The sequence below is a fragment of the Xenopus tropicalis genome, chromosome 3, assembly GCF_000004195.4.
Source record: "Xenopus tropicalis strain Nigerian chromosome 3, UCB_Xtro_10.0, whole genome shotgun sequence".
NCBI lineage: Eukaryota > Metazoa > Chordata > Amphibia > Anura > Pipidae > Xenopus > Xenopus tropicalis.
Window position 1 is genome coordinate 131,128,768 of NC_030679.2, and position 12,217 is coordinate 131,140,984.

At 43.0% G+C, this 12,217-nt stretch overlaps 1 protein-coding gene across 7 annotated transcripts in view; it reads right to left on the reverse strand.

Annotated features, from left to right (window-relative positions):
• Positions 1 to 5,517: 5,517 nt before the first annotated feature.
• The window catches only part of nsd3 (nuclear receptor binding SET domain protein 3), a 70,319-nt gene continuing 63,619 nt past the window's right edge, over positions 5,518 to 12,217 (reverse strand). For 6 of the 7 annotated variants that reach the window (XM_031897697.1, XM_031897694.1, XM_031897693.1 and 3 more), the window contains 4 exons: positions 11,631 to 11,772; positions 10,438 to 10,544; positions 10,002 to 10,206; positions 5,518 to 8,867 (listed from right to left, as the gene is read on the reverse strand). In XM_031897697.1, coding sequence (XP_031753557.1) covers positions 8,626 to 8,867; positions 10,002 to 10,206; positions 10,438 to 10,544; positions 11,631 to 11,772 — 696 coding nt within the window. In that variant the 3' untranslated portion in view covers positions 5,518 to 8,625. The remainder of the gene's footprint in view (positions 8,868 to 10,001; positions 10,207 to 10,437; positions 10,545 to 11,630; positions 11,773 to 12,217) is intronic. The other variant, NM_001375338.1, reaches the window with a different exon arrangement.

Consider the following 12,217-nt stretch of genomic DNA (forward strand, 5'->3'; position numbering starts at 1 on the left):
TCACAAAAAAAGGGGACGATCTAAAGTAACTTGTGTAACACGAAAAAAATCGAGCTTGCGGGCCTGTACCATTGACTGCGGGAGGGATGGGGCGAAGAGCAACCCCCCACCCACCGCGTTTCATGTAGTGTTTGTCTCCTTCGGCCCTAGTGTCCTAGATTCCGCCCCGCTGGGTTACACCCATACGGAGCCGTGTAGGCTTTACAATACATAGGAACCAGTGCTGGGAAGGGTGGAAGGGCCCGTCGCCGACGCCACCCTAGATCTGAGGTAGGAGTGAACAATTTTAAAGCGGTACATACCGGAAACTGAAGTTATAGAACAGCGGCGCTGCCTGGCGTGCATCATTCAGACTTAACGTAGGAGCTGGACCCACCCAGGAGTATATGTGCCGAGTCCTTGGGGGAACTGTAAGGGCGAAGGGGCTGCAGGGTACTGTATACTGTAAATACATGCGTGCTGTATATGGGACTTGCGTATACAAGGTACAATACATGAGAAACGCTAATACTGTTATCATTTCAAGTATATATCAATAGAGTGATGTTGTGATGTCACAATGGTGCGTTTATATTGCTGTACCGTTGTGACGTCACTCAAGTATTAAAAGAAAAAAAAAAAAAAAAAAAAGATGCACCCCTGTAACTTCCTACAGGTCACAGTACTCCAAGGGGACTTGGTAAGGAGGATTTAGGCCCAAGGTACGTGGGACGTAAGCTCTGCAGGCTGTTTTTTTTCCATCTGGTAAAGTGGCCCCGCAGCCTGGGAGTAAATGGAATGGAATCATCGTAGTGTCAAATAAAAATATCGGCAGGGCATCTGCTCCAAGTGCCTTGGGACTTAGTTTGCCCAGGAAGAGTAACCCACAACAACCAATCAGCATTTACTGGTCACCTGTTTAAAAGCAAACATCTTATTGGTTGCTAGGGGTTAGTGCTCCTGGGCAAACAAAGTGCCTTTAACTACATACGGGGGATTAAAGTTCAATCTGCTGCCCTTTGGGTCTTGTTGGACTACAACTGCCAACAACCAATGAATGACACTCAGTGTCCATTCATCCAGTAGGATGTTAATAGGAACCTGGGCTGACTCATATATAGAAGAGGGATCACACAGAGAATGATAGGGGGCCACGGGAACACCCACGGGATGTGTGTATTCAATATATACACAAACATTAATGTCATCAGTTAACTGAAACACGAAGCCCCTTGGCCTAATACTTGGGAGGAGAGACTGGAACCTAGTACCTCGGTACAGCACATATATATATATTAGTGCAAACAAATGCAGCTTTTTATAGGTGGATATTGAAGTCAGTTCTCCTAAATACTTTTTAATTGGTCTTCGTTATTTATTTTTTTATAGTTTTTAAATTATTTGCCTGCTTCTTCTGACTCTTTGCAGCTTTCAAATGGGGGTCACTGACCCCGGCAGCAAAAAACTATTGCTCTGTGAGGCTACAGTTTTATTGTTACTGTTACTTTTTATTACTTTTCTTCTGTTCAGGCCTCTCCTATTCATATATCATGGGGAATTCATATATTCCATGGGTAATGGTTATTCTATGGCCAGCTTTGCGCTCCGTTTACATAATTACTTCCTGTGACATGGGGAATGGTTATGCTATGGCCAGCTTTACACTCCGTTTACTACTTTATCAGAGGAAGACACCATAATTACTTCCTGTGACACGGAGGATGGTAATGCTATGGCCAGCTTTACACTCCGTTTACTACTTTATCAGAGGAAGACACCATAATTACTTCCTGTGACACGGAGGATGGTAATGCTATGGCCAGCTTTACACTCCGTTTACTACTTTAACAGATGAAGACACCATAATTACTTCCTGTGACACGGGGGATGGTTATTCTATGGCCAGCTTTACACTCCGTTTACTACTTTATCAGAGGAAGACACCATAATTACTTCCTGTGACACGGAGGATGGTAATGCTATGGCCAGCTTTACACTCCGTTTACTACTTTATCAGATGAAGACACCATAATTACTTCCTGTGACACGGAGGATGGTAATGCTATGGCCAGCTTTACACTCCGTTTACTACTTTAACAGATGAAGACACCATAATTACTTCCTGTGACACGGAGGATGGTAATGCTATGGCCAGCTTTACACTCCGTTTACTACTTTAACAGATGAAGACACCATAATTACTTCCTGTGACACGGGGGATGGTTATTCTATGGCCAGCTTTACACTCCGTTTACTACTTTATCAGAGGAAGACACCATAATTACTTCCTGTGACACGGAGGATGGTAATGCTATGGCCAGCTTTACACTCCATTTACTACTTTAACAGATGAAGACACCATAATTACTTTCTGTGACAAGGGATGGTTATTCTATGGCCAGCTTTATGCTCCATTTACTACTTCAGATGAAGACACCTTAATTACTTCCTGTGACATGGGGAATGGTTATTCTATGGCCAGCTTTACGCTCCGTTTACTACTTTAACAGATGAAGACACCATAATTACTTCCTGTGACATGGGGAATGGTTATTCTATGGCCAGCTTTACACTCCGTTTACTACTTTAACAGACGAAGACACCATAATTACTTCCTGTGACATGGGGAATGGTTATGCTATGGCCAGCTTTACGCTCCGTTTACTGCTTTAACAGAGGAAGACACCATAATTACTTCCTGTGACACGGAGGATGGTAATGCTATGGCCAGCTTTACACTCCGTTTACTACTTTAACAGAGGAAGACACCATAATTACTTCCTGTGACACGGGATGGTTATTCTATGGCCAGCTTTACACTCCGTTTACTACTTTAACAGACGAAGACACCATAATTACTTCCTGTGACATGGGGAATGGTTATTCTATGGCCAGCTTTACACTCCGTTTACTACTTTAACAGACGAAGACACCATAATTACTTCCTGTGACATGGGGAATGGTAATGCTATGGCCAGCTTTACGCTCCGTTTACTGCTTTAACAGAGGAAGACACCATAATTACTTCCTGTGACACGGAGGATGGTAATGCTATGGCCAGCTTTACACTCCGTTTACTACTTTAACAGATGAAGACACCATAATTACTTCCTGTGACACGGGATGGTTATTCTATGGCCAGCTTTACGCTCCATTTACTACTTTATCAGACAAATACACCATAATTACTTCCTGTGACACAGGGGATGGTTATTCTATGGCCAGCTTTACACTCCGTTTACTTCTTTAACAGACGAAGACACCATAATTACTTCCTGTGACACGGGATGGTTATTCTATGGCCCGCTTTATGCTCTGTTTACTACTTTAACAGATGAAGACACCTTAATTACTTCCTGCGACATGGGGAATGGTTATTCTATGGCCAGCTTTACGCTCCGTTTACTACTTTAACAGATGAAGACACCATAATTACTTCCTGTGACATGGGGAATGGTTATTCTATGGCCAGCTTTACACTCCGTTTACTACTTTAACAGACGAAGACACCATAATTACTTCCTGTGACATGGGGAATGGTTATGCTATGGCCAGCTTTACGCTCCGTTTACTGCTTTAACAGAGGAAGACACCATAATTACTTCCTGTGACACGGAGGATGGTAATGCTATGGCCAGCTTTACACTCCGTTTACTACTTTAACAGATGAAGACACCATAATTACTTCCTGTGACATGGGGAATGGTTATTCTATGGCCAGCTTTACACTCCGTTTACTGCTTTAACAGAGGAAGACACCATAATTACTTCCTGTGACATAGGGAATATTTATTCTATGGCCATTTTTACGCTCCATTTACTGCTTTAACAGACGAAGACACCATAATTACTTCCTACACTTAAACAAAAAAAAAAAACAATCATACATTTTACATGAGAGCGATTGTGCGCAAATCATCCGAAGACGGGGGGAGAAAGTGCAAAATATATTTCAGTTATTTCCGACATGTAAGTAATGGTGCTGCCAATAAACCTACTGCTGTGTGAAACTGAAATGGGGTGACCACCCCTTCACCCCCAATTGTTGTGTCTCTCCAAGTCACAAAGTCAATAAATCTGAACAAAATTGTCAGTACAACACACACACTTTGGGTACAATGTAAAGCCTACGTGCAAAACAACTACCCTCAGCACCATAATGCTTTGTTCCTCTACGCGGTGACATTTAGAGCATATCCGGTTACTAGGGGCACGGGGGGCGGGGTGAGCTGGCAGAGAGAGGTAGGTGTGTGGGAAGGCACCAGTTGGAGTACTGTGCTCTTACTGTCCTGTAGAAACAAAAAGGGAAACGCCAAAGAGAGGCTTTGGATGCTCAGGAATGTTTTATACTGTCAATTTATATTTACATTGCAGGGTCTTTTTAACTTATTTAAAGGGGTTTTAGAATTATTTAATATAAATGCGAGTGAGAGCAGCATTCGTCTGTCCCTTCCTGCTCCTGAAACAATGTAACAAGCAATGTAACGGGGAAGCCATTTTCTTCCCGGCCTGACAAAACCATGGTGACGGCTTTACATGCTGATTTTCATTGCAATTAGATTTAGAAATAACCTTAAAACCACTGAACATTTGTAATGAATGTATATTGGAAAGATGCTTAGAATTCAATTTTATTTCACTAGGCAAACAAAGTGTCGTTGGGTGGAGTTGCCCTTTAAATAAAATAGACCCTTTCCATGACCCAAACCCATCAAGCAGCACTATAGTAAGATGCAACCAGATTTAGAGTAACATCATTGCAGAACTTCTATGTATTTTCAAGCCCGGTCTGCGCAGACCTAATTACGCCTCCTTACTAGTCATGTGAGGGCCGGCCTGGGACCCGCAGGAGGGCCGCCCTTTGCACGGTTTTTGTGGGTGGGTTTGGGCTGAGTCCTCCCTTCCGTCCTCCACCATACTTTGCCCAGCTTCTGCCTCTGGCAACCTATATTTATATAGGTTACACCCCCTTTGTGACATCACAGATGGGCAGGTCGATAAATACAGGAGCCTTGCTGGGTCAGGTTGGGCGCGGGTTGGGAGCCACGGGTTAAGATGCCCATACACCTTCAGATCTGCTCGCTTGGTGATGTCACCAAGCGAGCAGATCTTCTCCCGATATCCCCACCTACGGGTGGGCGATATCGGGAGAATCCAAGGTAATTGGATTGTTTGGCCCTGGGGCCAAACGATCGAATTATAATGACAGGTATAGGCAAAGTTGGTTCGGGGACAGCATCAACGAGCCGATGCGGTCCCCGATCTGACTAGATTTTTTTACCTGCCTGATCGATATCTGGGCAGGCAGGCCCGTCGTAGTGCCCATACACGGGCCGATTAGCTGCCCAATCGGTCTAAGGGACAAAATATCCGCAGCTAGAATCTGGGCATGTATGGGAACCTTTAGGGTCAGGTGGGGTCGACCCGCACATCACGTCTCACCACCCCATACAGCACCACCTAGTGGCTTCACACAGCACAAACACCCTAATATTCTACAGCATTCTATCAAATAGAACTTTTTTCTTTTTAAACGAAGATTTTTACACATAAAGAATTTTTTTCGTGCCTTTAAAGACAAATTGGCATGGGGGGCAGAGTATCTGAAAAAGGAAACGTTCCTGTTCCATGAGAATTGAGAATCAATCACATCCCTCGTACCCACGGCCATTAAAGGAAGCCAAACCTTGATAAACTGGCAATCGGTTTTGCAATAGCAGCATCTAGAGGTTGTCGTTAGTGTAAAGGGGCCCGTGGGCGTGGCTATCACACACAAGAAAAGAAACGCACTAACACTGCAAGAAACATTACCCAATAAAATAACAGCAGGAGCATGATCAATACAACGAACCTGTACAATCGTAAAATTGGCACATAACAGAGGAAAAACACAATAGAAAATCGAATAAACAACCCCCTCCCGCACATACAAACCCAGTTACTGAAAAGGCTGGTGTGTTTGGCACAATATCACCTCATTATGGATGCTCCATTGCATTATTTTTTGTTACCACTCACTGCTCACTGTCACCCCATGATTATGCACAAAGGCCAGAGACTAAGCAACCTGAAGACCTGCTTGTAGCTGAAAGGCAGACCCAACGTCTGGAATGAATCTGTTTAGAATTGGGCTGTGTGGCCCTGTAATGGGAAGCAGATATCTGCCCATAATGGCCAACATCTGCCCGTGTTTAGTCCGCTATATTCCTTCAACAGCGAGCGAGTTACCCGCCTGTATATGTTGGAATTAAGGAATAAACACACAAGGGGTGCCCCATATTATGATATAAGTTATGATAGAACCAAAAAAGGGGGGGGATAGCATGAAATCAAATAGGAAAATACAAACTTCTCCCCGTTGTTTGGACTCTTCCTCTCCCTTTCTGGTCCAATGGGCATAAAGGAAAGACTTGCAGAGACAAGAGCACTTTGCCATGTTGTTAGCCTAAGCTAGTAAGTGCATATCCTGCAAACAGCCGTGAGTAAACGCTACCTCCATTCTGACAGGAAAGGCAATTGCATTTCAAAATGGCCACCCAAAGTGCTTAGAAGAAAGGGGGTGTTGCTGCTATTCAGGAATCTGGGCTGTAACATTTAGGTACATACTATGGGATTAGACTGTAGATGAGCCAGGGTGTGTATGGAATAGTGACAATATTGCACAGTTACGAGGTACAGCGTGACTAATAGATAGGGAATATGGGCTGTAAATGGGTCTCGCAGGTCACATGAGCAACTAACTTACAGGTCTTTGTTAGGGTTGAGGAAATGCATTTACTGGCCACCTTTTTCAAAGCCAACATCTTATTGGTTGCTATAGGTTGCTAGGTCGGAAAATAACACTGAAGACCAAATGCACAATTTTTTTCTTAAACTACTGAGCGTCTCCTTCAAACAATGATGTAATTAAGAGGGCTTCCAGGGCAAATGGAAGGGCAGCACTTTTGTAGGTATCCAGTTATGGATAATGGTCGAATTAGGGGTGTTAAAAGGGTGGTTCATCTTTAAGTGAGCTTTTAGTATATTATAGAAAGACCTATTCCTAGCAGTTTTGCAATTGGTCTTCATTATTTAGTTGGTCTTCAGTTTTGGAGTGATTTGCCTTCCTCTTCTGCCTCTTTCCAGCTTTTAGATGGGGGCCAAGGACCCCAGCAGGCAAAAACTATTGCTTTGTATTACTTATCTACCTATTCAGTCCCATTCCTTATACTTATTCCAGCATCTTACTCAAACCACTGCCTGGTAGCTAGGGAAAATAAGACCCTAGTAACCAGATGGTTGCTGAAATACCAAACTGGAAAGGGGGTGAACAGAAAGATAAACAACTGAAAAACCATAAAAAATGAAAGACCAGTTGCAAACTGAATCAGAATATTATTGTTTACATGATACTAAACGTTAATTTAAAGGTGAACTACCCAAAGAACTTGTAACGTAGGGCTGTAGAACCTCAGTTTTTACTCTGCTAATATGAATGAAAGTATAACATGAGTGCCCCCCCCATTCTGTCTAGGCGGTTGGCTGGAAAGAACGTCAAAAACATAAAATTACTGATGCAGGAAGTTTCTCCTGATGATTCTCTGCTCAGTTCTATGGAGACGGAAGTCAGGAGATGCTTTTGCCTTGCTATAAAGGCCACCCAGACAGAACAACAGGGGGCAAAGAATAACCTAAATGCGCACCAGTGCTGTAACTCACAGCAACCAATCCGCTTTGATCAGCGCAGTGCCTTAACACAAACAAAAAGCACCTACATTTGTGAATAACCCCAACATTCCTTACGGATTTTCTTGCCGCTGTTGACGGTTTTGTCACGTGGAATGAAAGCACCAAAATGTAAATTTAAACTGATAATCCTTTGAAAAGTAAAGTTGCCAAAATGTTTCGCTTATTGATACTCCAGAAACAACATGTTCTATTTTGGGGGGGTGGGGACCATTTTGTCCTCTTATACGAATGCAGGAAGTGACGGGAGGTTTGCCATTTCGACTTCACTTCTCAATATGGGAGCGGCACGGAACATAGTTTGAATTCTTCATATAATCCTCCAGAAAGTGACACCGGGTTCGGAAGCCGCCCTTTTCCCTTGTTTTGTTTCTAGAAAATGGACGTCACTTTACTGAATGGCGACGGAAATGCACATCCTTCAACGAATGCTCTTGAAGTGCCAGCGGAGTAAGTGCCTTTTTATTCCCACTGCGAGTCCTTTCCGGAATACTCTGGAATAGAGGCGGTTCGTCCATATCCGACCATAACTTTTTCCCCCAATGTCGCTCCATCTTTTCTTCAGTACGGAATTCCAAGAAGCAGGTTACCTGCGCCAGACTTTTTTTTTTTTGTTTTTCTTTTTATAATCCAGAAAAGAATAATAAAAATATAATAAATAGAATAAATACAACATCTGCTTACCACAACCTTGGGGGGAAAAAAAAAATGAGGAAACAGATTTCACCAGTAAAAAAAAAAATGAAAACAAAAGGAACCATAAAGAGCGCCAAGAACGACAAAAGAGACACAGAAAGGACATGGACGATCCAATCCTGCTGCGCACGTTTAAAATGTGGGGTGTGCACTTTTTGTATCCATAGCAACGGGGAGAAATTTCTTGTCCTGTGGGGGGGAAGTTTAGTAAGTGCAACACCTGCTTTAAAACTGTGGGGTGTACAAGGAGTCATCGCTCTCTGTTTTACATCTGATCTTGTTCCTATGCCCATTGGCCAGGGGGCGCCTAGGGTCATGGTCAGAGCAGCAGAATCTCCCTTCCAGGGCTGAAGAAGTCAGTGACCCTTTCTCATGCTCCCGGCAGAAGGATGCTGGGCAGAAGTCACAGAAAGACGAGGAAGCAGCTCCACAAATGTCACACTGGTGCCACGGACAATCCCATTTCCCTACAGTAGGACAAAAGGATGGGGTCAGCAATATATATATTAAAAGAAATATCTATATACAGGCTTCCTGATTGAAGGAGAAGGAAAGTCATTTTGGCAATTTACTGCCAATAGATTTGCCACATTAGTGCCACCTAGAACACTATATTTATTAGCAGAAAGCTTTACCATACCTGAGTAAAGAGCCCTAGAAGCTTTCTCCATTTGCTTAAGACAGCAGCTGCCATTTTAAATAGCTTCCTGTTTGCAGTCTAGCTGTTATAGCTCAGATCACACATTCCTAAGGGAGGGGGGAGGGTGTCCTTAGCATTCTTATGGGAGGGGGGAGAGAGGAGAGAACTGCACAGACTCTGGCCCAGGGAATGAAGGCTTTGTCTGAGAGAGGAAGTCAGACACCCAAACAACATGTTCACAAAAAAGGAGACAAGAAATCCTGCGTTTCTTTTGATAGAGGACTCAGTGAGTGCTTATGGCTGTATTTACATAGACCTTTCTGATAAAGCTTACTTAGTCTTTACCTTTTCTTCTCCTTTAAGGGATCTTTCCATAATTTGGAACATTAAATAAACATTTTAAACAGAGAGAGAGAGTGCACCTATACATGTACAATAAATAACCTTGATAACGGACAAAAACATCTATTATACCAGCAGAAGCCTACTTTATTATAAAGAACATTTCTTTTGCAAAAAATGATACCTTTTGTGTGGCCTGATCAGTGCAGTCACATGTCCTTTTATGCTTGATACTTTACCTATACCCTGGAAAGAGCTTCTCAGAATGACACCTCTATTAAAGTGCTGGATCTCTTAAAGAAAAATTACTTTTTGGCCTAGCATTGGGTGAGCACATTTGACAAATATGCCCTTGTTTGGCAACACTGTCAACCAATCAGATGGATTCTTGTACGGCCAGCTAAGTGGTGGCCAAATCAGGCTGATCAAATCCTTGAGGGCTCGGCCAGCTGTCGGCCTGTAGAGCTGTGATGGCATTTCACTGCGTGATATTCAGATGAGCAGAACATTGTTGTAAGTGGGGACATAACAACCTTCTGCACAAATAATAAGCAAAAAGCAACTGAAACCAAATGTACAAGCTGATAACACGTGCTGTTTGTGCATTCTTTGCTTTTACCATATGGAGGTTGTGTCAAGTTAAGGCAGAGGAGGTGATAAGCTTTCGGACAGTCCCTCTTATCGCACATCACCAGCTCGCCTCCGTCCCCACAGCGGAAACAGAAATCTTCGTGCATTTGCTTCTGCTCCGTCTTCAGTTTCCGCTTCTTCGCCTTCAGACGAGCGTTTTTGGACCTTTCCTCTGTTGCCGTTGCACAAGCTGTCTGTATAGACAAGGATCGGAGTGAAAAAATGAAGTTTGATAGTGGAGGTTTTGGAAAGGATTGATATACTATTCTGTTTCTAGCTACAATGGTTATATGAACTGGAACACTTTAGTAGGGCGGTGACATGCTGCAAGGTATATAGGCCACTGGAACACCCTGGGTAATCAATAAAACAGCATGCAAAGCCAGGTATAGCTGGAAAGCAATAAGGATACATGTGGCACTTACCTTTGGCCTTACTCCTAAAAACCCGCTGCAATTTTCCGCTCCACAATGGCACTCCCTCCGACCATTCCCTAAACAGTCCAGGTTGTAATTAAACGTCAACTCGGCCCCTGTAAGGATTAAAAGGTTGGGAAACAATTCATTCTGAGGAGTGACAGGGGGTTCCAACATTTATGATCGGCTGTGTACCCTTAGAAAAAGTCACCCGTTACCTACAATCCATAAATCATACATTAATCAAGGACTCGCTAACCATTAGGTGGGGGTGTAATGAGGCTGTGACCACACAATCACTCACTCTCCATTACAAGTTCATTTCTTAAAGGGGTGGTTCACTTTTAAAGATGTTGTTCACCTTTAATCTATATTCCATTAAAAAAAAGGTAAAAAGCCACTGTAAAAAGCTACTTTTACAGTCTTTCTCCCATCTCACTGAACAGTTTTCTGAAGGGATAGGAGTTGCCTATTTTGAACCTGACACACTGAGAACTTCCTATATGCTTGCATGCCTATTGTATTCCTATTGGTTGCTTCTGCACTCTAACTAGTCGCATAAATTGAAAGGCCATTGGCTAATTTCTCCCTTGCATCGGCATAGGAAAACAGACTCAGCATATCACTAATCTAACATTTAGATTTGCAGCACTCACAGGTACAGGAAGCAGTGTCAGACTGACAGGAGACACAGCCAATAGGAGTTAATCTGCTGCCAGTACTATGCATGACATATAAAAGTAAAAAAAGCAGCTGTAGTGTTAAGGGTTCCCCAAAATCTTCACCCGACAGAGCCCACAGTGGCTGCTGGACACTTGCTTGGCTGCACAGGTTAATTCCCCCTGTGTGATACATCTTGCACTGCTATGTGTGCATTTTACACTCACATGAACAAGTTTATAGGCAGGGTGTCAACCAAGGGTGCAACTCAACCAACTTGCACCAATTGCGGCCTAGGTGGACATTTATAAAGCCCAGACCTGCACAAGTCTTGCAATGTACTGTACATGAGTTACTACACCACAAGGAGATTAAATCAAAGCAATTTGTATCAATCAAAGAGTATGGAAACACACATACATACAATTAGATTGTGTATGGAATCTTATTGAGCTGAGTCTCTCTATCCCCAGTAGAAACAGGGAGAATTACACAACAGGAGGTTGTTGCAGTCAATAGATCTATTTAAAAGAATAAAATACCTTTAGGTATGTCACATAGGGCAAATAACCCGACTCTCACATCCCCATTCACCGTCCATTTCTGCGTCTCACAGTTGGGATTGCAGCTGTGGTTCATGAAGCGAGAATAGTTGCCTTTGGGCCCAGCATCTATGATGCGATCCTAGAGACAGGTGGGAAAAACCACAAACTAATTGGCCACACTTATTTGGTTATCTTGGAGGTAAACTCAACAACATTTTACTTTTACGTCTTTACCTACGTCGCGAATACGGAGATAGTCCTGGTAAGATAAATGCATATTGTAATTTGTAGGGCTCTGCATCTTTTCTAGATACAGGCTCGGTGAATAATCAGCCCTGTAGCATCAGCTTTTATGACAGGTGAACCTCATTTTTGCTTGACAACCCCTAGACTAAGCTTCTCAACAGCTGCCTGGAGAACACTGAGCATGTGCAGTGCCACTGACACTCACAAAATGCCCTAAAAAGATCCAACATGGCAAGTTCAAGTGCACAGATCTGAAGGCCTAGATTTTTACTATAGTAGGAATTTTAAAAATGTAGTTGGGTGCACAGTATAATACATATATAATGAGTACTATGATG